Raw genomic sequence first — 26,407 nt, 5'->3', positions numbered from 1 at the left:
CACCATGGAGGCAAAAGAACACTCCAATCAACTCAGAGAAAAAGATTATGTAAAGGATGACACAAAAAAATTTAATGCGCTGAACATACTCCAGGGAAATGGAAGGAATATGGCACATGTGTAAATCTGCCTATCAGGCTAAGAGAGGCCACCAAGACACCCATGACTACTTTGAAAGTGTTACAAGCTTCAGCAGCTTAAATGGGAGAGACTGCATACAGCAGCAATTGTGGGAGTGGGTTCTTCACCAGTCAAAGCTTTATAGGAGAGTGGCAAAGAGAAAGCCATTGTTGAAGAAAACTCTTTTTAAATGTCGACTGGTCAAACGGGAGAAAGTTCTTTGGTGTAATGAGACTAAAATGATGTTTTTTGGCCATCAGACAAGATGCTTATGTTACCAAAAATTGCATGGCCAGTGCTAAAAAAAATTGATATGGCAATATGTTGTTACGCACACCTTGCCGATACACGTACTGATATTATACGTAATAGCCTGATAGCCTGTATCTGTAAGCGATGTCAGTTTTTTTTAACACAAGTCACCCCCCCCCATTGTGCAGTCAATAAAAATGCCAGCAGAGGGCAGCAGTGATATCAGTGTTAACGTATACACCGTGGTGCAGTCAACACTATGCCCAGCAGAGGGCAGCAGTCACAGAACTGCAGTATGCAGCCGAAGCGCACGTCTCACTCCTCCTCAGACTGAAACAAGTTTGTACTCAGACCGTGAACACAGACATTGATTATCTACTGCTCACAGACTACAATAAAGATACAGGATTAATCGGGTTTCTTCAAACAGCAGTCATTCAGGAGCTGGGCACGAGTCATGAGCTCTAACAAGGTAACGCACCCTAACACCAGTCTTCATCACACCAGGCTCATTAGCAGTTAGCAGCAACAGCTAGGCTCACCGGGCTAATCAGTGTCATCCCAAACCGCAGTTAATAAGTAAACTCAGAAGTTTCCCTCAACTTCTTATCAGGATATTATAAGCAGCACATTGTGCTTTATTTGTAAAAACATGAGCTGGAAAGCCGTTAGAAATAACGGTTTCTGGCGTCTGCTACAGGTAGCGATAGTAACGCTTTTTTCTCCCATAAAAGTATTTGTTGAAGTTTTCACCTTGACATTTAAGAGGATTTCAGAGGTGTTTTTTTCCTTTTTTTTGGTCAAAAAAGTCAAACTATACTGACCATGGTTGATTTATAGTATCAAGGAAAGGGTAAAACTTCCAAGGGGGTGACTTCTTTATATAGGTGTTATATATTTTTAACGTTAACTTCGTGGTCATATCATCATAAGAGTGAATCCAGCTCTCCGTTACCTGCACAAATCTACTGCCTCATGGTGCTACAGCAGTACCAAAGCTGTACAAAAGCCCTCAGTGGCTTCTTTCCCCGTCTCTTTGTCCCGATAATCATGCATCGTTGGTTCAGGCCTTGTATGGAGGTTGCAGGGAATCTCTCCTTTGCTGGAACTTGGTTCTTAAGCCTTAAGCTTTAAATCCAATCTGCCTCAACCAGGGATGGTCAAGTCTGTAGCTGGACAGGAATGAATTTCTAACCTGAATGCAACATGTCTGTGAATTCTGCTTCACAGGTTGTTGATGGGCTTTACCTTGGAAACATAAGAGGTAAGACAAACAAGGTAACTGTTTGCTGTCTGTGAATGAACTTAGTATGAAGTGTTGGTTCAAGCTAGGCTTTCAGTGAGAAAGATGTCCACCATGATAGACCATAAATGCATGAAGGACTGAGCTGTTTAATTAGTGATGAAGAAAAGTATTGCAATAACTTGCCATTAATGGTCTGAAACATAGGCTACTCCTTTATAATGGTGTTTTTATGCTGCACTTAATGTATTTTGTAATTATACAGAGATAACAGCATTATGCCCATACGATTTCTTTAAAGGCTGTGCCTTTAATCTTTTTATTTATTATTTTATTTGTGTATATATGGTTGTCTGTCTTGAGTTGTATGTTTCTTCTGCTTTTCAGCACAAGGGAAATGTGCATATAGAGAGAAAAAAGAATATATTATTTAGTCTAATCTGATCTAAACATCATGTTAAAGAAACATCAGACTTTGGGACATTAAAATGCTCTTCTGCTGAATATATTGTTAATTATTAAGGGGTCTTCACCCATACACAAAACTCCTGAAAATTACCAGAAACCCTGACTTCACCCATAATTTCCCACAATAGCATAATTTCCTAGTGAAGTGAGGGGCAGGCCCTGGTGTGAACACAGTAAATGCACAAAAATATGTTTTTCTTAAACATATGTACTGTAATCCAGGTCTTACTGTAATTTTAGCTATATTAGATAAACTTGTGTCAGCTGACTTCTGAAGCCAAAGCTTCAGAATTTCTTTAAGCCATGTAAGCCAGTGTTGATTTTGTTTTTTAAAAAAACTGACTAAAAAGAAAAGACTAAGACAAGCTAAAAACACATCTGTGATTATAAAATCTCTGATGAAAAGTCAAGCAGACTAAAAGGAGACAACAGTGCTGTTAGTGCTGGACTACTGGACATTCAAAATCCAAAGTTTCACCTCTGACTCTTATCTGTTAAAGCACATGCAGGGTGTGCCAGCATTTACTTAATTATTTTTGAAAGTAAATTAAGCATTGATAGTGCATTAATACAAGTGTTTTACAGTTATATTAATTTTACATTTTGTTCAATGAAATCAGTTCAAAGAAAATAAATGTTTGACTAAAAGTTTTGACGGGTGTTCGGACTTTTCATTGACTAAAACTGAAAAAAAATATGTTTGAGTTGACACTGATTAAAACTAGACTAAAACTACAGTGATAATGACCAAAAAGGTGACACAAAAATAATATTTTCGGTGTAAAGACTAAAACTAAAATTGAAATAGCCTCCAAAATTAACACTGATTTCAACTGAATATTACTGTCAGTTTTAATGCATAAATCATGATTAATGAAGATCCTTAACAGCATATATATATATATATATACCATTAATCACAAATTTAATTGTCCCTCTTTAGGGCACAGTTTGATTAAGTCATTGCAATGACCCTCTGAAGCCAACATGATGTAAAGTAGTACATCACTACTCCTTAATGTCTCATTTCAGTTTGAAAAACTAATAGACAGCTGAGTGAACAGTTTTATTGTCATGGAAAATATCAGTTTACATTGTGTCCAATTTTATAATAAAAATGGTAGAAAGAAGTATTGTAATTGGTTTATACATCAAAATTTGGATTCAGCTTTAAAATTATGGTTCAAAATGTATACATTCTTGATGAAATTATAAACAAATAATAAGAATATGTGTAGGCCATCCTGGTCATGGTGGTGTTTAAGGTTCTTTTTGGTCACAGTAGCTGCAGCATTGTGCAAATGCAGTGTGCATCTTCACTCAGCAGGTATGGAGGCTCCTCTTTGTTGTTCATACTGGTGATTTGTTTTTTGTTTGTTGGTGAAAAGTAGAAATAACCTGTGTCTGATGTCCAAGGACGGGTCAGAAAGAACAGCTCTGTTTCCTCCTTCTGTTGGCTGCAGTGGGTGTGCAGTCTGTCTTCTTTAGGGATCAGTAGTTTTACAGCCTTAAAACTCCATCTCCATCCTCAGTCTGCTGTAAAATGTTCTCCATCAGTCAAATTCCTGTCACTTGTGAGATCACAGTTTCCGTGAAAAAGAAGAGTAAATTTGTAGACATAGAAAAAGAAGTACATCATTAGGTAGTTATATTTATCTTTATTTTTGGGCTCCTTATGCCTTCATTTGGATAGAACAGCAGGTAGACCTGGAAACTCGAGTGACAGAATAAGAGATGACATGCAGGAAAAGAGCCCTAGCTTGGATATGAACCAGCCTGGCGGTCAAGTTCTGGAGGCACAAATGCAACCAGATTATACTATAACTAAGCTACAGGAACCCCAAAAGCCACATCTTTTGTGAATGAAGAACTCAGTAGATTATAAGTCATTGTAAAATCCAGGATGTCCTCTATGTGGTGACAGGTTTTAGCCTTATAACATTCAAGATTTTTGAAATAAACTTTGGAGATATATGTCCCCTACTTTGGACTTGTGTTCATGACATGTAGCATTGATATAAGCATCAGACCCTTCTCTGTCCACCTTTTCCCCATTGTCCTTTTTACATCATGTCCTGCTTTCTAGAGGACACCTTACCGTCTCCCATTGTGAGGTGCATAGGCTGAGATGTCAGCGGCAGCCTGTCCTGAAATTTTCCAGAAATGATCAGAAGTGCATGTGCAAAAGGCTTTAGAGTTAGCAGTTAGTTAGTCATTCTCTGGCCTGTAAGAACCCCTTCCTCGTTAATGTGGGGTTTGCAGCGTTTCTAACTTTAGCTGCAGCAATGATGGCTCCACATGATTGCATGAGCATAGCAGCTAAAATTAGCCCAAGTGACAAGAGCAAGAGACCACAGGCTGGAGTGTACTAAAAGCCAATTCAGGATAGCATACAAGAGATTTGCCTCTGCAGTGCAGCAGCTCATAATAGAGAAAGTCAGAACTGTTTGCATGTAATTCCCTAACATTTATTCCTTTTGTCTTTGCCCCAGATGCAGAAAACAGGGAAAGTCTTTCTAAGAATGGCATCACCCACATCCTGTCAGTGTACAACAACGCCAAGCCAGTGTTTGAGGTGAGAGGAAAATCCAGGTTAGCTATGCCAATACTTGTGTACTTCCTGTGGAAATTTACCTAGGTATTCTTTTAGTATGATTCTGCATAAAATGATGTGATGTCTCCAGTCAGCCAGCTGGGGGCAGTGCGGAGTTATGGTTGGAAAGGAGGAGGTTTTGGTTTGAGGTGGCCATGCTGAGTGATTTATGAGTACAGAGTTAATATCATATCATGTGATTATTTTTAAGGTTTCTCAAAACTGCTGTGATTACAAGACAGGAGCACAAGAGTGGGATGTGTATTTTACAAGTGAGACCTAGTATGTGGCCCAAAAAGGCTTGTTTAGATTCTGATACAGATTCTTATTACATGTTCAGATCAATTAATACCTTGGTTTTTTTTAGTGATGGTTCTTTGACTTTTAGGCTTCATATTGAGAAACCTGTAAGAAAGTTAAAGTTGCAGCTGGGTTTTTATTTCAGGAATAAGTCTTGGTTTTCCTTTACTGCAAAGAAAAGACTTGCTGCTGCCACTTTTCTGCCTCTTAGTGATTGTGGTGATGTTCTGTACATCAATGCCTGAAGTTTTTAGATACTGTGTACCATGGGACACTGAGGTTTATAACGAACCATAGGTCCTTAACTCATTATTGTATTCTGTATGATCGAGTTGGTTGGCTTTCTTTGACCCCACGTAGAAAAAAAGCACTGGCAATTCCTATTTATTAGGCTATTCTAAATCTGCTTCCATCATACTTGTGTGATTACATTCAGGCGAAAAGTTCTGGAAGTTACTGTCTCTGCCCTGTGACTCAGTCACAAAATTACTTTTGCTATCTGTGCCAAAGGTCCATCTTGAAATGGTTAAAAGAAGATTCAGATGTGCTGCTCCTGCAGCCTGGAATCAACTACAGGAGAATTTATGACTGTAAGAGCTGGTCTCTAAATGTATTTGAAAATAAAAGTGTTGGAGGATGATGCATCTGGTTGTAGATGTTTTGACTAATGACTTGTTACTCTGTGACATGGATTTGTTTGATTTATGTTTGTAATAGTTTCTGTGTTCTGTCTGTAACTCTGTGATTGTGCTGCTGCCCGTCTTGGCCAGGAAATGAGATTCTTTATCTCAATGAGCTTGTTCTGGTAAAATAATTTAAATAAAAAAAAATAAAATTTTGAATTAAATCGTGGTTAATTAAACTGATTTTATTATGCTAGAATTTTAAACTTCAATTAGATAACAGTAAAAATCAAGCAATATCAATATCTTTGTCAAAATTCAGGTTTCCCTTTTGTCATTCCAACTCTATTACAGGCAGGTACACAGTAAAACAAAATTACATTGTGTCTGACTCAAGATGTTAAAACAAGTTAAAAACATAGGAACAGATTCAGATATTAAAAAAAAATGCATGTGTAAGGTGAAAAGAGTCAATAAAAATAATATATTCAAGGTAAAATAAAACTGCAGACATTACACTGTGTGAACTGCAACCGGCAGAAATAATAAAAACGGAGGGGTACATGTATAAAACACCATGTGGGTATACTTCACTCCAATGATGCAGAGTGTATACACATAGGTCCACATATAGAGAATCAGTAACACACCTACATGCTTGAACTGGCTGTCAGTACCACAGAAAAAATACACAGCAAAATTATCAGTCTTAATTCAACTCCTATAGTGTTAAATTTAACACTTTTTCTAGTTAATATATTTTAACATGCAAAGTGTTGTCATGGTGCAAACGGCATCTAACATCGAAAACAACAAGAATCCACCAGAAACATGAGCACCACATGAGGGCCAGCAGTGATCGCTGCAAAACAGGCAACATCTAAACACACCTGAAAACATAGAATTACATCTAAAACACATCTTAACACTCTGCCCAAGGGCAAGATGAAAACAAAATGCCTTCCAGATTTGAGATCAATGTGGGTAGAGCTTGGATCAATTGACTGTCTGGGTTAACGTTGTCAGATAACTCTAACACTTAAGGCCATTTCAATCAGAATGGATTTAAAATTACACATGGGGGTTAAAATCAACTCAAAAACTGTTGGACACTGAGGTTTCAGCACTGCAGGTTTGCTGTGTAGAAGTCTTAGACATCCTACATTGGGCTGTTTTTCATTTTCAATCAAGAACTATTGCAGACACACTACTGCACACTGTAAATTGCACAAGTACACTGGCAACATTCTTGCACTGAAGTGTTGACAATTTATTTTTTGTTTTTTTGGTAGTGCTATCCACAGGTCGCATTAACTGAATATTCTCCGTCATTGATTGATTTTTTTTGAAGGATGACGGAGAATTTTGAAGGCTGTCATTTTGACTGACTGGAATGATGAGGATGAGCCAACATTTCAGCGCACACACGCAGACAGATGCATTGACCTTTTCCACATGCACACATGGACTATCAAGGAGGTTATTTAATCTGTTAAAAAATCTTGGAGCCAGTAGTGAAAGCGCATCGGTCTCCGTGCTGACAGCACACTGAGAGGCTACTGCAGGTGTCTCAGTATGTCACAGAGGAATACAGGTCGGTATGCAGAGTGAACGGCCTTTGCACAATGAGACAGTTTCATGTTGTTCTAATCATGTCTGCACACTGACCCCAAAATTTTGAATTTTTTACAACCCTTTCCGTCAAAATGACACAACAAAAAAGTCCAGCAAACCTCTGGTGCTATCTCTGTTAGAGTTAGAAATAAGGAGATCTGTAGTTTTTTTAATCTGATTACCATTCATTACTAATAATGGAGATTGTACCATTTTAATACACATGATTTGAAAAATAAATAAATATCACCTACAAAGACAACCTTAGCAAATCACGTTACGTTGAGCTGTCAGGCTAATTTTATTGTCGTACTCAAAGTCTAAATTCCTGCTCATGTAGACAACTTATTTTTGTGTGGCAAGGCTGACAGACTCAGAACTCACATTTGACTCAGTAACAAATGCTCAGTTGTAAACTAAGTAACCCTGTACCTAGGATCAATATTTAATTTATTTAAATAGATTAAAAGATTTATGATAAACATCCAGATGTGGCTTGCACTGACTGAATTTCTGGATGTTGTTTCAGTTGTAACACTTTTTTATGAATGTTTTACAGGACAAGACGTACCTCTGTATTCATGCTGCTGATGCTTCCAACCAGAACCTGTAAGTAAGCACACACCAACTCACACACAAAATTTAATAATGGTGCTTATGCCCTAGATAATGAATATCCTTCTCCATTTCTCAAGCATTGATGAGTCATGATAAATTATTTCAACACGACTATCCCTCAGATTGAGATGCCAGGGTGTGACGGCAAACTGTCACAATGAATTCAACAAGATTTTTGTCCCAACTACTGATTGATTTTTTTATAACTTGCATGATTACAATCAGGAGTTAATAGTTTTTTACAGTTAACAGTGATTTTGATGTCTGAATTATGCAGCACATGCGTGAATTTAATCTGTACTGTAGAGAGAAAAGAGAGCAGATCCATTTCTATAAATAACACTTGAATTACTTTCATTTTGTAACTTGTAAGAAACTCAGTCAATCAAACAATTGATCACTTTATCAGATTTTTTTGTACAAAATGCAATGCTTTGTTTACAAAAAGATTCATTAAAACAATAAAAACACCCACTTATTTATCCACTTGGTCAAAAAAGATAGATCAACAATTCAGTAAAATCAGGAACTGACAAATTGAGGAAACCCTTTCACGAATTTGTAATGAGAAAACACTGGAGGTATGATTAACATGTTAAAATCAAAAGAGAATTATAAAATAAGGGAAAAAATACATAATGAAACACACATAAAAGGACAACATATACGTGATAAAAACGCTTAGGGTCATCAGTGAAATAAACTACAATAAGATAATTAGATCACCAACATGTTAATCTAGTAATATTAAAGTAAATGGTCACATATGATGATACTGCAAAATGAAAAGTTAATTCCAAAAAATAAATAGAATAAGATGATAAAACACTAAGAGATCATCCAAAACAAACAACAACAGAAAATAGAATAAGACAGTATAAAGTGGATCCTCCAGTAAATAAATAATAAGGACAAAAGACAAACATGTTCCTATAGGTTCTACATGATCGAATTTTAACTCTCTGTTTGTGTGTTAGAGAATGAGGCAGAGAGAGAGAGATGGAGTAATTGCTTTCAGTGTGTCACTGTTCATCAGACTCAGATTCGATGTTGTAAGAGGAGTGAGCTGTCCCTCCACCCTTGCAGCAGTCGCTAAAAAACATTTTAGTCATCACATTTATCCTGATTTCTACCCAGAACCTTTGACTTTATGCAGTTAAAGCTGCAGTAATGTTGGACTGACTACTCTGCACGGTATGAGAGCTCAAACTGAAGCGTCTATCATCGGATGCTGTTTGAGCATCAATGAAGTAATAGTCTCATGTCAGTCAGTGCTGGTGCTGATGAAGGAATGTTGTTGTTGCTGCCTCCTGCTGGTCAGTCAGGTTCTTTTAAAGGGAGATGGGCTGCACAATATTCTGCAAAACAGAGAGGACTCTGTTCTGTAATTTAAATAATATCTCTCAATTTAGTTCTCACAAATTCACCATGACTGAAACGGATCAAATACACAGTAGTGCTCTTTTAACTAAGAGTCAGTGGCATTGATACACACCAAGGTTTTTGTTTATCTTACCTGCATTAACAGAGCTTGAACAAACACTCCTGTTGCTTCAATAATGAAACAAGCAGAGTAAAAAGCAATTAAGTGAGAATCAAGAATTCTCTGTTTTTTTGGATGTTGGTGACTGGATGGGGTTGAAGGTGTCTGACCTTCACTGTCGCAATCAAGTGTCCTTTCCTCACGCAGCAGAGGAAGGAAACCTCAATGTGACATCTGGCTGATAGGCCCCGACCACCCAGGACTTTAATAAACCCCCTCTGTCACAATCACTGAGCTGGCTGACAGGAATGGTGAGGCCCACTGATGCTCAAGCATCTTCACCACCAGCAAGGGCGCCCCTATGGCCCTATGGGTTTATGGCCCCTCCCATATGTAAGGTCCATGGTCTTTGTCATGTAGGGTTACTGAAGCTGTTTGTAAAACCCTAAACTTCCGTAAAGCTCTGATACCTATGTGTTTGGATGCATGTCAGGATGTCAAGTTTATTTATATAGAACCAAATCTCAGTATTGGACTCATTATGATTTCTGAAAAAAGGAAGATTATTAAATGCCAACAAACCTTTCACCCTCAATAGAAGTAAAACAACTTTTCAAAACTTTATCAGATACAGTCCCTGTAAAGTATTAAACCTCTTAGATGTTTTAAATGTTTATGGATTTTAGACATCAATCATGGCCAGTATGATTTGGCTTTTTTGAGTTTTAAAAAGTGAAAAGAGATCTCTACAAAGTGTTTTAAATTCAATAAAATGTGTAATGTAAAATAAGCAACTGCCTCAATATTCATCCCTTTCAAGTCAGTAATGGACATTGCAATTTTACTCCATTCTTCTTTGCAAAACTGTTCTAGCTCTGTCAGGTTGCACAGGGATCAGGTGTGAACAGCCCTTTCTAAGTCCAGCCAAATTCGCTGTTAGATTTAGGTCTGGGCTTTGACTCTGTCACTCCAGAAGACTCACCTTGTTGTCTTTAAACCATTTCTGTGTAGCTTTCACTGTATGCTTCGGGCCGTTGTCTTGCTGGAAAATCAATCTTCTCTTAAGCTGTAGTTCTGTTGCAGACTGAATAAGATTGTCCTCTAGGACTTTCCTGTGTTTTGCTACATTCGGTGTACCCTCTACCTTCACAAGGCTACCAGGGCTGGCTACCGAGAAGCATCCCCACAGCGTGATGCTGCCACAACTGTCCTTCACAGTGGGGATGGTGTGTTTGTGATGACAAAGATTGATTGATCGATTGACTTGGTGTCCGCCAAACATGTCTTGTCTGATGGCCAGAAAGCACCATTTTGATCTCATCAGGCCAAAGAACTTTCTTCCATTTGACCATTGAGTCTCCCACATGCCTTTTGGTGAACTTTACTCCAGATCTGATTTTCTTAAACTGTAGTTTTCTCTTTGCCACTCTGCCATAAATCTCTGACAGATGAAGAACCTGACCAACAGTTGCTGTACAGTATGCAGATTCTTTCCCATTTCAGCTGCTGAAGTTTGTAACTCCTTTGGAGTTGTCATCAGTGTTTTGGTGGCCTCTTCACAAGTCCTCTTCTTGCACGGTCTCTCAGTTTGTGAGGATGGCCTGATCTAGGTAGATTTAAACATGCGCCCATTTTTTGATGGTAGATTTAACTGAACTCCCAGTGATGTCCAGCTCCTTGGAATTTTTTTTGTATCCACCCCCTGACATATACTTTCAGTAACCTTTGTTCTGAGTTGCTTGGAGTGCTCTTTTGTCTTCATGGTGTAATGGTAGCCAGGAACACTGATTAACCAGTGACTGCCTTGCCAGATGCCAAGGTTATTATAGTCAACTAAAACTAACTAAATAACTAAAACTAAAATTTGAAAATCATTTTAGTTAACTGAAACTAGATAAATACTAAGCTCTACCAAAAAACGAAAACTAACTAAAACTAAACTAACAAACCAGCAGTAAAAACTAATTAAAACTAAACTTAAATTGAACACAGAATGTGAAAACAAACCAAAAATAAAAGCTAATAAAAAATCCAAAACTATTGTAACATTGCCGTACACAGGTGTCTTTATACTACAGTCACTTGAGACACATTCACTGCACTCAGGGGATCCTTATTTCATAAACGGTGAGACTACTAGAACCAACTGGCTAGACCTCTGTTGATTAGGTCAGTCACTTTAAAGGGGGTGAATATTTATGCAGTCACTTAATTTAAATTTCATTTCTTTTATTCAGTTGGCATCACTTTGTAGAAATCGGTGACAAAGAGTTTTTTGTGTTATTTTTTTTGCCAAAAGAGCCAAATTATATTGACCATGATTGCAGGTGTGTTTTGGCTTTACCTTTGTACAACAGGAGGAAACAGAGAAGCTATGTCCATATTGATATAAAGTCAGTGATCAGAGACAAGTAGCCAGGGGCACTGAGCCACCATGGTTGACGTTGCCAAGGTTATGTTGAATTGAAATCATGTTTATTGGTATGATGTAAGCATCATTGTAATGAATGTAAAATATTTAATATGAATTGTCATTAATGCTGATTTTTCTAGATAATATTGTTCACATGCTCATGTTTGCAGAGGGTAAGGTATTCCCCTTAATGTAAGCATTCACATGATAAGTCTCTGATGATTTTAGCACAATGTGCAGTGACCATGAAAGTGTTAAGTCATTTGCATCAAACTTTTCCAAAATGAGATGTGCATTCATGTGAGGAGTCTGCTTGTCTTCTGTTATGCACTCTGGCTCAAAGGTTGTATAGGTTTTATTTTTCAAGATTTCTTATGCAGACAAATGTAAAAATGAGAAATTTCACCCTCCCATAGATCATGTAACTTTGTAGCAACAAGACTTAACAGCTTATTTTGTCCCGTTTATGTCCTCTGGATTCAGCTAGTTTAAACCTCAGATGTTTGTCACAAGGTAATTTTCTGCATATTAAACAAGAAGGCCGGAAACCTCTGTGCTAGGAAGACAGACCAAAGTGCTGAGGGGACATCTTTTGAAGAAGAGTTTGGATCTCAGGAAAGAGAAAAAAGAAAAGTGGCAGTCAATCTATTTTAGCCACCGTCTGTTATTCTGTCTGCTGTTGAGTAACCAGCATCTGCTCCTCAGGAGACGCTGCTATCAGCCATGCACTGGTTGATTATGCAAAACCCCATCAGGGTTTCCTGACAGTGACCGAGTAGGATATTTGAGGAGCAGTTGCACTGCCTTGAGCTGCTTTGTCTTCCCTTTTACTCATTCTAAGGGTGTGTGTTTGTGTGATCTCCTAGTTGATTCTGCTTATTTGTTTTCATGTGTTTTGGGGATAGGGTGCTGCTGAGTCCGCATACACTGTTGGTATTTTTAAAGCTCTCACTTATAGCTAGCATCTTTGAAAAAAAGTCCTGCACATTTTGAATATTGTGGCCTAAAGCAGGATTTCTCTAAACAAGTTCTGAAGTTAAACTTATTCATTTGATCATTTTTAGGCCCTGAATAATGAACCAACGCTGGAAACTGCTGAGATTTTGCACACAGACAAAAATCGAGGCCAGTTACTTCCCTTGTCTGTCCCCACTGTCTGTGCTCTGGTCTACCACAGAAGCTCAGTTTGAGCCGTCCTGGCCTCTTTCTCACATGACGGGTTGGAGTAGTGAAGAAGGAAAACAGTGCTCCTTAACAACATATATCTTGGTGACAGTTAACAAAGCAAATCAAAACTATCGAATGTATTCTGGTACATGTGACTGATTTCAAGAGGACTTTGTACAGTCAGCATCAAAACTATATCACGTTTTTACAGCACAGGGTTCCAGCCTCCAAACAGGAGTTTCAGTTCAGGTGTCCTTTCTCGTATCCTGTATTATCTTATCTATTTTCAGCTTTACAAACCTGATACCAGTGTGTCTGCGTATATGTAGTTACATATTCTGTGATCAAGGCTGCCCATAAGAGGAGAGCTTTCTGGGGCCCGGCCAAATTGGGGTCCAGTGGAGGTCAGCAAAATCATGGTCCAGTGTTAAGTTAAGCTGTGATAACCATTCTTAATTTTTAAGCTAAATAATAATCAAGGAAATGAAAAACAGTAACTTTAGTTCTTTATGCTGTAGTACAATATAGCCTTTTTTTTAAATGTTAATCCTTTTTTCTTGTTTGTGTAATGTAAACGATTTCAATGGGCACACTAAACGATAAGAAAAGTTACACCAGACTTCATAGATACACCATGATACGTCAGGATGCAAGAAAATACAGTAGAATAAACTGAGACAACTTTAATGGAAAATGTTCAAATAATTGTGAAAATAGGGTGAAAAAAAGTGACAGAAATTGGTGAAAAGTGTCAAAAATCCATTAAAGGGGTTAAAAATTAGAAAAATTGATTGAAAGTGGTAATACATGAGGGAAAAGTGGCAAAAAAAAGTAGCAAAAAATAATTGAAGTGGGGGTATTGTGCCTTTTTCAAGGCTTTACACCATGTAGTAGCATTATATGGTGTACAGCTCAAAAAGCTCCTCATGTTTCTCACACTGGCGTCCTGAAAAAAACCTTATTTTAACCTCCGTCTGAAACGCTTTGTTTTCGCTGCTGGCTCTTTAACACCCCCCCCCCCCCCCATGGACCTGCTTTTCTCCGATTGGCCGATTTTCTGGAGGCTGGTCAGCAGCAGGACTCAATGTTTTGTGCCTGCCCCCTCCAATGTGGCTAATGTTGTTACCCTAGTAGTTGAAAGCTTTGAATGAACCGGTCCGACTGAGTAAAATATGGCGAATTTTGATATTCATCCGTACGTGCTAGACCCAGAGTCTGATCCTGGTAGTTTGGAGAGGGGGGGAAGAAATGCAGCAGCAGTGAAGGATAGAGCAGGACATATCTGTTTGGTAAGTGTTTAATTACTGTGTTACTAGATGGCTAAATGGCTAAAAGGCCTTGTGAGGGTGGTCTGTTCCACTTTGCTGGCAGCACAGACGAACCACGAACCAGTCAGGAGAGCCTATTGCGATGACCTCATCAGTTTGCTCCATCGAAATCTTGTCTCGGGAGGAACTCGGACAGGTTTTCAATGAACCGTTTTCATCAGTTCACACACTAATTCCAAGATTACTGCCGCATATGTTTATATTGCGGTTTGAAAATTTGCATACGTGGAGTATGGACACCCAACATTGTGACTTTATATTTATGTTTTAAAAATCGGAAAAGTATAATACCCCCTCTTAAACTCTGTTTGAAGAGAAGGGGGCAAAAGTGGTACAAATTGGTTAAAAGTGGCAACAAAAAGGGGAAAAAGCAGCAGAAATTGGTGAAAAGAGGCAAAAAATTGATTAAATGGGGGAAAAGTGATTAAAAGTAGTATCAAAATGGGGAAAGTAGCACAAATTGGCAAAATAAGAGGGCAAAAGTGTCACCAGTTGGTGAAAAGTGCCAAAAAAGTAGAAAAACCCGATTTGAGGTGGTAAAATAAGGGGGCAGAAGTGGTTAAATGTGACAAAAAGTAGCACAAATTGTTTAACAGTGTTAAAAAAGGAGGGTAAAAGTGGCTCAAATTGGTTAAAAGTGGGCAAAAATGTAGCAAAATTTGATTACAGTGGTAAAAACAAGGGGGTAAAAATGGCAAAAATGGATTGAAAGGGGGAGAAATTGATTTAAAGTGATTAAAGAAGGGGACAAGAACAGCAAAGATTGATTAGCCTAAAAGTGGCATTATTTAAAGTGGTAAGTGAGGGGGCAAGAGGGGCACAGAAGTGGAGCAAAAATGATTTGAAACTGGTGAAGGGGGGGCAAAAGTGGCAAAAATCTGTTGATGAAATTTGATGAAACGGATTTAAAAGTAGCACAAATAGTTAATTTCGACATCAGAACCCAGTTATGCTAATACAAACCGCAGAAGCCTCCCTCATATGACTGTCAGATTTTGATGTATTGAGTCATATAGTTAATGTTTTGTGTTTTTCTTTCCAGATTACAGCATTTTAAAGAGTGCATCAGCTTCATCCATGAGTGCCGCCTAAATGGTGGATCTTGTCTTGTCCACTGGTAGGTTTTCAGGTCTAAAACTGTAACCACTGCCTTGTCTGCATGTAGGAGTCATGTTATGTTTGGACATACAGTGCTTAACAAATTTATTAGACCACCCTAACCCTAACCAAAGTAAGGTTTATGCCACAGCTGCCCTAAATTTACTGCATTGGTAATTACCAAAATCATTTTTTATGTTTCCGCAATGGTTAATACCCCAATATGTAGAAGCTCTTCAACCCAAATGATATTTTTAATGCTAAAATATAATTATTATTGTTATCCATGAATTTTCAAATGTACTGATTTACAAAAAAATGAAAAAATAGTAAAGCACATATTATTTCTTGATTAATATGTCAAATTATAGTTATTGACTTGCATTCTTGAACAGAAAAATGAGTTTTAGTGGTTGAATGTTATGCTTGATTAATTTCTGACTTCTCAGAGAAGCCCAGTGAGCCGGCTCAAATGTGGGTATAAAAAGGTGAATTCAGTTTGAAATTCCTCATTCCTGTCCAAAACGGTAAAATGTGGAGAGCTCACTGAAAATGGAAGAGTCCGCATTAAAGCACTCCATGATGCTGGATGGTCTCTGAGACAAATATGACAGGTGGTCTAATAAATTTGTTAAGCACTGTACATTTTCATTTACTTACGCTTAAAGCATTCTTTTTCTCATCAGGCCAGCCTTTAAAGAAGAAAGCACAAATAAGATTTAGGTTTCTCCTATTTCTCAGTGCTGCCTTTAAGCGTTATTTATCAGTATACAACCCTATATCCACAGTGGGAGGATGTGTAAAGCACAATGAACAACAGTCATGTTTACAGTGAGAATTTCCTGCATGATTTCTTTTCGCATTTAACAACTTGCCCTGTCTTTTGTTAACCCTGCTTTCAACATACTGCTGGCTAAAATACAAACACTCTTATATATTTTCCTAAAATTTTGTTTTGCAGCTTCAGCATTTGATCTGTTGTTTTTGTGCAGTTATCAATAATTGCCCCTCATGTGTGCATTCTGCTTTTATTTACATTGTACACAGTGTCCCAATATATCTATGTAAATATTTCGTTTTTTGGAAACGGAGTAGTGTGTCCGGTGTCTTTATGACAATGATGTAGCTGTGTGCTCTGCCGCAGCCTTGCAGGTGTGTCCCGCAGCACCACCATGGTGGTGGCCTACCTGATGACCGTCACCCACTACAGCTGGGAAGAGTGTCTGTCTGCGGTTAAGGCTGTGCGCTCCTTTGTCGGCCCAAACTATGGCTTCCAGCAGCAGCTGCAGGAGTACCAGATGACACAAGTCTCAGAGGTAACCAGAAGACACAGAGACATGATGAAGAACCCATTCAATATCTGCAAAAAGCACTATATGCTGTAGGTTCCTTTAACAGTTTGCAGTAATGCAGCCCAACTTGAAAGATGAAGTTTTAAGGTTGACAACTATAGCATGTCACACTGGTTCCTGGTTAAACTCCCCGTCAGGAACCATTCAGTGCACGTCATCCCCCACTCTCTCTTCCCCACATTTCCTGTCTCTCTTCAGCTGTCTTATCTGATATAGACACAAAAATATAAGCTTAAAAATCTGTAATGTGGTAGCATGCATATTTTCTGTCTTTTCTTTTCTGCCATTTTTCCAACATTAGTTCAGTTAGAATGCTGTTACTGCTTTTGTGTGAATGTCAGTGATTCAAAACCACGTAGACATGCACAGGAACTGACAGGGGATGACACATAAACCATCAGTACATGCAGCTGGTGGTTAACCTGTCGACCGTTAGTTGTGGCTCTCTTGTTGTCATGGAACATTAGTATATCTGGTGGACTGTCTCAGGCTACACTAAAGCTCTGTTTCTATGTGTATTTGTAAAGGCAAGTTGACATCCACTTAATGGCTTTTCTGTTAAGATGAAAATATTGATGATTTGCCTGTGATGCATGTAAACAAGGACAGTGCCACGTTTATATGTACATTTGAAATCCAAAATTGAGAAAAAATACAAATGTAGTAGCACTGTAAAGTAATAACTCATTTTTCTGTAAATAAATATAGGACTTCCTAGTTTTATGTTCAGTCTGGTTTAAAGTGTATTTTTATAAAACTGGAGTTATAACTTAAAATAATTGTGAACATATTGAAATGAAATGTTAGGCTACCATTGAGCTGAGGCATTAAGAAACCATTTCATTACTTTTTTACATTTTACATTAAGGAACATGCATTTGTGGGATGAGCAGCAGAGCTGAGTATGTGGGTTGCGCCCATGAAAAATTTGCCAAATCTTCTCTGCCAAACAGCTTTTTCTGCCATTGACTCTTGTTTGGTGTGTGGTGGATTGGGTGATTAAAGTTTGAAGAAACAAGACATATTGGCAATTTAACAATTTATTCATTTAACAAACAGGAGCCTCAGTAGCGTGTGGAAGAACCATACACAGCCACAACAGCCTGGCACCTCCTTCTCATGCTGGTCACCAGCCTGGTCACACACTCCTGTGGGATGGCATCCCATTCCTCAACCAGCATTTGTTACAAGTCAACCAATGTGGTTGTGTTGGTCACTCTGGCATGAACAACACAACGCCCAAACTGATCCCACAAGTGTTCAATGGGGTTGAGGTCAGGACTGCTGGCAGGCCTTTCCATCCTCTCCACTCCCAAATTCTGGAGGTAGTCTCTGATAAACCCCGCTCTGTGGGAGTGAGCGTTGTCATCTTGGAGGGTAGAGTTTGGTCCCAGACTGTGGAGGTATGGGATTGCCACTGGTTGCAGAATCTCATCTTGATATCTCTCTGCATTGAGATTGCCTCCAATGATGACAAACCTTGTTTTTCCAGTGAGGAAGATGCCACCCCACACCATCACACTGCCTCCACCACAAAGATGTTATTCTATCAGTGCAGCAATCAGCATAGCGTTCTCACCGTCTTCTCCACACTTTGACCCTACGATCCAACTGGCAGAATCTAGAGTCATTGCTAAACATAACGTTCCTCCACATGTTCAGGTTCCAGTGCACACGTTGCTAACACCAGCGCAAACGGGCCTGACGGTAAAGGGCAGGCATGGCAGGCCTCCTGGCAGCACTATGAGCCTGGAGATTGGCTGCATGCAGTCTGTTACAGATTGTCTGTGCAGAGAGCCGTCTGCCATATCGTCCTGCAAGCCTTGACTGCAAATCTGTAGAAGAGCCTATGGTACCTAAGTGCTGACAGGGTGAAGAAACGGTCGTCTTGGGTCGGCCACTTCCCGGCCTGTCTCTGACAGCCCCCATTATAAGGAGCTTGGCCTTCAGTTTGGAGATGGTACTAGGGCTCACTCTAAACAATGCCGCAGCTTGGGTTTGCGGAACACCAGCTTGAAGTTGCCCTATCGTACGGGCCCTATCCAGATCGGTCAAACGAGGTATGCTAATTCTTTGAGCAGACACCTACTGACCACTGTAGCAGGGCTATGCTCACAGGTGCCAGAAGCTCACAACAAGAGTCAAAAGCAACAGCAAAATAAGCTGTTTGGCATTGGCAGAGAAGGTTTGGCAAATTTTTCATGGGCGCAACCCTTATACTCAGCTCTGCTGTTCATCCCACAAATGCATGTTCCTTACAAATGTGGCACCATTTAAAGGGTAATAAACAGGCTTTCCAACAGTATAAGATTTATTGCTAAGAAGCATTGTTACAACAAAGAAATAATCCACCAAATACAACTTTTTTTGCTGAGTTTATTTGGATTTGAATTGGTTTCATTTTGCCCTCAGTGTTTTACTTCTGACAGCCATACTGCTTTTTTGCAGCTTTATAACTAAAAGCACCTTCAGTGTTATTCCAATGCAATGACTCTAACACAGCCATCAAGTAGAGAAGGGGAACTGTAGGGGGTTTGCTGGGATTGCATTAGCTTGGTACTGCTCATCACGTGTTTAGCATTACTGTCAGCTTCTTGCAACACAACATGACTTGCTCATTGTTTGTAGATATTATACTGATTTCGAGGATTTAAAGGGAAACAAGCTTTTTGTTTGTGCTTTTCCCACATTTGCCTCAGATAGAAAGTGAAGAATCTTCCATTCGTTCTGTTTTTTACTTAAGTCACTACTGCAACCTAAAAGCTCTGTTTACTGCAACAGCATCTAAGCAACAACAACAAAATACACTGGTGAGCACATCTGTGAAACCATCTTCCAAACAGTGCAAAGACAAAATAACTTTTAACTCTTTAGATGACCAGATTAGTGCTGCTTGAACATATTTAATAATATAATGGATGAAATCTTTGGAAAGAATTTTTAAAATGTTCTTTGCTCAACCACAGAACGTTCATCCAATCACCCTCCAAGTTTTTTTTTTTTTTTTTTTTTTTTTAAGGCTCTGCCCTTTCCCAAACTCTGTCCATGCGAGGTTTTCCAAATGGATGTGTGAAAACAAATCCATCTGGCATATCAGGTGAACCTGTGTGTGGAAAGTCCAGTCACTGGTTAATCGGTATTCCTGGCTACCATTACACCACAAAGACAAAAGAACACTCCAAGCAATTCAGGGAGAAGGTTATTGAAAGTATATGTCGGGTGTTTGATACAAAAAAAGTTCCAACGAGCGGAACATCCCCTGGTGTTCAGTTAAATCCTTATCATGGAATATGGCACATGAGTAAATCTGCCTAGTTCAGGCTGCCCTCGCATATAGAGTGACCGTGCAAGAGTGAGACCACTCTGAAAGAGTTACAAGTTTCAGCAGCTGAGATGGGATAAACTCTGCGTACAACAACTGTTCCACAGGTTCTTAACCTGTCAAAGATTTATGGGAGAGAGGCAAAGAGAAAGCCATTGTTGAAGAAAACTCAAATTTGCACTAGAGTTCACCAGAAGGCATATGGGAGACTCGATGGTTATGTGGAAGATAGTTCTTTGGTCTGATGAGACCAAAATTATGCTTTTTGGCCATCAGATAAGACGCTACGTTTGGCAGACACCACACACTGCACATAATCACACAAACCATCCCCACTGTGAAGGACAGTGGAAGCAGCCTCACGCTGTGAGGATGCTTCTTGGCAGCCAGCCCTGGAAGACTTGTGTTGGTATAGGCTTAAATGAATGTGGCGAAATACAGTAAGACCCTGGAGGACAATCTTATTCAGTCAAGAGAACTATGGCTTGGGAGAAGATTTATTCACCAGAAAGACAATGACCCGAAGCATAAAGCAAAAGCTACATGGAAATGGTTTATAGATATCAAGGTGAATGTTCTGGAGTAGCCAAGTCAAAGCCCAGACCTCAATCCAACAGGGCATTTGTGGCTGGACTTGAAGAGGGCTCTTCACGCCTGATCCCTGTGCAGTCTGACAGAGCTTGAGCAGTTTTGCAAGATGAATGGAGTAAAACTGCGGTGTCCAGATGTGCAAGCCTGATTGAGACCTATCCACACAGACTCACTGCTGTGATTGCAGCCAAAGGTACATCTACTAAATACTGGGGGGGGGGGTATTTATGTAGTCACTTATTTTACATCATATTTTTTATTTGACATTACTTTGTAGCAATCTGCTTTCAATTTAAAGAGCATTTTTGTGTCTTTTTTGGGGGGGGCTACCAAAAAAAGCCAAATTTTACTGACCTTTATTGAGTTTTAAAACCAATTCTAGGATAAACATCCAATGGGGTGAATTCTTGTTAAAGGCACGGTATCAACATCCTGACTAACGTGAATCTCTAAGGCATACATTGATATTTAAATTAAACAAAGAGATTTAAAAACAGTTTTCCCTGCCATTCTGACTCTGTGTCAGTATTTCATGACTCTAGGGCTGCAACTAATGATTATTTTTTATGTCGACTAATCTTTCAATAGATTTCCTGATTAGTCCATTGGTCGCGATTATTTGGCATACTCTTTTGGATCCCCATTTTATATAAATAGTAGCAATTTAAATAGTAGCAGTTCATCTGCCTTGCAGGTTACAAATGACTAAAGGATGGCTTTCTTTAAAGTGACTGGTATGTCCATAAATTAAATAAAGCAAATAGCGCATCCAAAGTCCAAAAGTACAAATAACACTTAATGTAAACAAATCAAACTTCCAGCCCAAGTGACTAAACAATAGATTAGAATTTCTTTAAATTGCAGTGTAGGAACAACATGTCAACATGTTCTGGTGTGAGGCTGGCTCTCTTCTTTGAGTAGTGAACTGCAAGTATAGATGAGTTTTTACCAGCTGGTATTTAATTTTACCAATATCAAAAACAATAATATGATTAGTCAACATGTGAATTTCCGTGCTGACAAATTTTGTAAATAGTCGACATAATCGATTATGGCGACTAATCGTTGCAGCCCTACATGACTCCTTACAGAGGTGCTCATGACATGTTTGAAAAGAACATGATCTTTAAATGATTGCTAAGGAAAGCAGGATAAAAGAAGACTGAGAAGATGTAGAACAGGAATGATAATGAATGTTAGGATGAAGCATGATCAGAGGTGAAGCTGACTCTGAACTGTGTTGAATAAATACATTAATCCCCCACTTTACCTTTTTAGGTGTATTTTACATTCAGTCTGTGATGCATTATTATATAACTGTCCTTCAGTATTATCAGTTATTACAGAGCAACTGTAGTGTGATATTGTTATCATCAGCCTGGTATGGTATGTTATATAGGATGTTCCAGTATGGTATGGCATGGTGTGGTAGGGTATGTTATAGTATGGTAAGGTGTGGTGAGTAAACCTGTGCAGATCACTGATATTTATGATTAGAAATAACTTTTCTGATAAGTAGGAAGAACTTTGCAGCTTCAGATGTTTCACTTTCTTTTTCAAGTTGACACAATAAAATGTATCAGTCTTGCACAACTGTTGATAGCAGTCATCACATTGATGTGTTATCTTTATGCTACACTGATGATAATCTACGTATCTGCTGTCAGTCGTATTCATGTTAAGGGTCAGTGCTACACTACAAGGGCTTTGACTAGATTATGTCTATACTTATTTTAGTAGAGAAAATGTATGACCTTCTGAGTGACTTTCTCTTCATTATACTTTGCAAAGATAAGAAATTGCACAAGCAAGTTATTATTCCTTGAAAATTTGCTTTTTCACTGCTAAATGAGAAACTTCACTAGAAAAAAAAGTTGCTGTTTCACAAAACCTCCATTTCAACTCAGCAATTTTACAGAAACACTTGTCAAACATAAAAACATGAAATCCAGCGTGTTTCAAAGCAAAACAAAAAAACAGGAAATAGCAGGAAATTAAAATTATAAAATATTTAAACAAGAAAGAGGTTAATGAAATAATCAAAAATAAAGTTAAATAAAAACAAAAAGGTAAAAACAAATGCTGAGAAACAATTAGATAAATCTGTCAGTAGTGAAGTATTTTTCAGAAAACATTAAACAAGGCTGTTAAATTACTCCAAATTAAAAGCCAGATTTAAAAGCTGGGTCTTAAGTTTTTTTTTTTTTTTTAAACAACTCTAAGTTAAGTGTTAGCCGAATAAACAGTTTAAAACTAATGAGTCTCTTATCAAATATCCTCTACTTATAAGGACATCACCGTGGTTAACAGCATGTTTTTTGTCTTGGAGTCCTTCTTACTTGTGTAAGAAAACCAGAGCCTCTAGGACCCACACAGACACAATACTGTCAAAAATAACTTCAGCTTTAAATGTTATCACAAATAAATTCCTAACATTGTTCTGGTAGACATCCACAAACTTGTTCTTACCAAAAGACCTTTGAAAAATACATCCAGTATGTATTTTATTGTGATTTCAATTCTTTTTGACAACTTCCTAAGGCAGACAAAGCCTCATAGTCCCCTGAGATCTTTGGTGCTGCCTTAGGAGTGCCAGGACCCCAGGTTGGGAACCATTGCTTCAAATTGTAGTGCACTGTGATGTTTTTTAAACAGCTTTTTAAACTAGTTATTCATGACTCTTATTTTTATGCTGCCACTTTCTGTTTGAATAAGGGACTGGATGTCTATATAAACTGCCTACAGGCCATGATGGTCATCAGATTAAAATCAGTATTCCCTAAATTTACAAAACTGAAACATATTAAGTCATCCTTTCAAAGTGGAGTTTTTATTTTCCTTGGTACGTCAACAGGAGCTCTGGGGATTTTTTTAAAGATGTATTCTGGGGGCTTTTTATTCCTTTATTTTATTGGGTAGGACAGCAGATAGAGCAGGAAACAGGAATGAAAGAGTTGGGGAGAGACATGTAGGAAAGTAGCCACAGGCCAGCGTTGAACCTGGGCCTCCTGCGTACATAAGGAGCAATCTGAGCATTAGGCCATCTGCGCCCCCTGTTCTGGGGAAATTTTGTGTCTCAGGATTCAAGCACCAAAAATTTCATTCATATACATTTTCCCTAGGAAAATGAAAGCCAAGATATGTTATTCCCCAGCAAATGAATGAAGTTGAAAGTTGTCTAATGTAAACAGCTTCACTTTCTGTGACCACAAAGCTACACAGACACACGTAATTTGAAGATCCTGCCTTACTGTATATGATTGTAGTAGACTTAAGATCTATCCAGTAAGTTATTAAACACTGTGTTTTTATTTGATCTTAACCAAAGAACATCAAGAATTTTAATGAGTTTTTGATGTGTCTTCTTTTCCTCAGTACCGAGCCTGGTTACGGGCCAGTTTCCATCCCAGTCCATTTAATGACCAGGAGCAAGTGGGGGCGCTGCTGAGCCAGTACACAGAGCAGCAGGAGAGCCAAAGAAGAGGAGGAGACCACCGCTGGATAAGTCAGGGTGTAGGTGTGTGTGCTATGCCATCTAACTCTGACGGTCATGAAGGCAGCAGCTGAAACACGGGCATTGGGTCGTGCCAAAGTCCTGCCAAACTCTGTCTGGAAATGACAGAAGTTATTTTTCTGCACTCGGTTTTAAATCAACCCCTGAGCCGTATCAAACTTTAAGGCCTTTATACAACTATGGAAACCTAGGATTAAAAAAATGTCACCTACAAAGCCATTATATGTTTTATCCCCTCACTTCTGTCTTTTAGGACCTGGGGTTGATTTAAAATTGAGCTTCAGAATTTTCTCCACTACCAGTACCGCCCATGTCTCCTTAACTGAGAAAAGCCACAACAGGGGTCTCGGTGCTCACAGACGCCTTACTTTAATCACCTCTGCACCTTAGCCATAATGAATAAACCATACTTCCATGTGGACTCTATTCACCTGCAGCTTGCTAGCCTTAAAGTTAAGGCTATCATATGATCTCTTAAAGGAATATTTTGCCTCTCATAAAGTGGATGTCTAATCTTTGAATATGCACAGTGACGTCCTCAAAACTGCCGCAAATTTCATGCCAGTAATCAATCTAATTTTCTTGAAACACCAGTTCTTTTTAATGTGTCTAGCTGAAAGAAACTGTGTTGCTTGATTTACAAGCAACTTAATGCAAAAAGCATTGCACATAGGAGTTAAACTCCAAAAAGATAGTCCAGGCTATATTTGCAACTACTGGTTAGGTCAATTATTGAACAATCTGCTTGTTATTTCTACAATAAATCAGTTAGTTTTAGTGGATGCAATTGCATAGGTTTGTAAAAGAAGCTGATAACAAAAGCCCAATGTAACATCTTCAGATGTACTCCTTTTTTCCTAATTAACCATCCAAAATACACAGACACAGTAAAACAACAAAGAAAGCACCTCTGCACATCTACAGTGAAGTATCACTACAGTAGAATGTACAATTTTTTTCATTTGACCAGTAAAGTTAGGTCATGTTGGCAATTGCAGCTACACTAGCCACTTAAAGATGTTGTATTGCAGATTATCTATCGCCGTTGCACATCACTGCCCATGGAGTAAAGATCATTTGTTTATGTGCAGTTATACACTGGATCTGTACACTATAAGATATGTGCATGCATGCAAAAGTGTTTCACTGATGACAATCAGCCCTGCAATGACACACAAGATCCAGGTCCACGAAAACAGTTCACACTATCTTCTGTGCTGTTTTTACAACGCTACAACCAAGCCCTTCTTTCTAACATTAATAATAGAGCACTTTTCAAAACCAAAGTTACAAAGTGCTTTACAAGGACAGAGGAATGAAACAGGTAGGCCATAAAGTCACAAGTAAGGACAGTGATTCAGAAGTGACTTGAAATTAGAGTCTGGTGTGTTGTCTTGCACTTAAGAGGAATTTAAGCAAGAAAACCCTCTGTAACACTTCCTGCCAGGTGGGACATGTTGAGGAACCTTCAGTGATGTGGGCACCAAGGAATGAGATTTTTGTCCATAATATTTACCTCTTTACTATTTAGACATAGTACAGGTTGTATGGTCTCCTAAAGTTCGCAGTTATCCCTGATATAGCGGTGCTCAGGTCCATGTTGTTTTCTGAACACCACTCTTGGACCTCCTCACTGTGGTCTGTGCCCTTGTTGTTTGCATTGAACCGCACCATAGCTGTGTTGTTTTAAAACTTCACTATAGTATGCCTAAGACCCATGTGTACATGAGAACCTGCACAAACAAGAAACATAGTGACTTCCTATCCCTCAATGTGGTCGTGTACCTTGTGAGGAAATACCTTCATGCTTGGTTGTCAGTTTCCACGCAGGAGTTGGCACAACATATGTGCCAACAAAACTGTGCTACGTTATCTCTTGATTTTTGATAAGCCTGATCTTGTAAAAGCTCAGAAATCCACACTGCTTTAACCACTGAGATACACACAGCTAGGGTTAACGTATCAAGCTAATTTCAAAATTGGCAGAATGTTCCTTTAAGCAGGTGACACTGATAATCTACATGAAGTACGGCAGAATAAAACTTTAACTACACATGAAGGATTTTTATAGTCCTAAAGCTTGAGTCTTCCTGATTTTACTGAAGCTCTGATTTACGTTTTATTGTGAAAAGCTCATTTTAAGGTGATTGTGTACATGGATTATTTCAGCTGTGTTAATTGCATATTTATGGTGTTTTTGTTCTTTTTTTTTTTTTGATAAAATGCAGTGATTGAAAGATAATATGAAAATGCTAATAAATCTGTACTATCTACACTATACGTCTGTGTGGATAAAAATAAATCCTAA

At 38.6% G+C, this 26,407-nt stretch overlaps 1 protein-coding gene across 2 annotated transcripts in view; it reads left to right on the top strand.

Annotated features, from left to right (window-relative positions):
• dusp22a (dual specificity phosphatase 22a) overlaps positions 1–26,407 on the top strand; it is a 28,524-nt gene extending 2,117 nt beyond the window's left edge. The window contains exons 1-7 of one of the 2 annotated variants that reach the window (XM_041794826.1): positions 289–844; positions 1,603–1,636; positions 4,576–4,658; positions 7,773–7,822; positions 15,265–15,339; positions 16,465–16,636; positions 23,961–26,407. In XM_041794826.1, coding sequence (XP_041650760.1) covers positions 830–844; positions 1,603–1,636; positions 4,576–4,658; positions 7,773–7,822; positions 15,265–15,339; positions 16,465–16,636; positions 23,961–24,152 — 621 coding nt within the window. In that variant the 5' untranslated portion in view covers positions 289–829 and the 3' untranslated portion in view covers positions 24,153–26,407. Of the gene's footprint in view, positions 1–288; positions 845–1,602; positions 1,637–4,575; positions 4,659–7,772; positions 7,823–15,264; positions 15,340–16,464; positions 16,637–23,960 lie in introns of those variants that run through there. The other variant, XM_041794815.1, reaches the window with a different exon arrangement.

This window comes from Cheilinus undulatus, linkage group 1, assembly GCF_018320785.1.
Source record: "Cheilinus undulatus linkage group 1, ASM1832078v1, whole genome shotgun sequence".
NCBI lineage: Eukaryota > Metazoa > Chordata > Actinopteri > Labriformes > Labridae > Cheilinus > Cheilinus undulatus.
The sequence above is the reverse complement of the archived record's forward strand: the minus strand, read 5'-3'. Positions and strand labels throughout refer to the sequence as shown.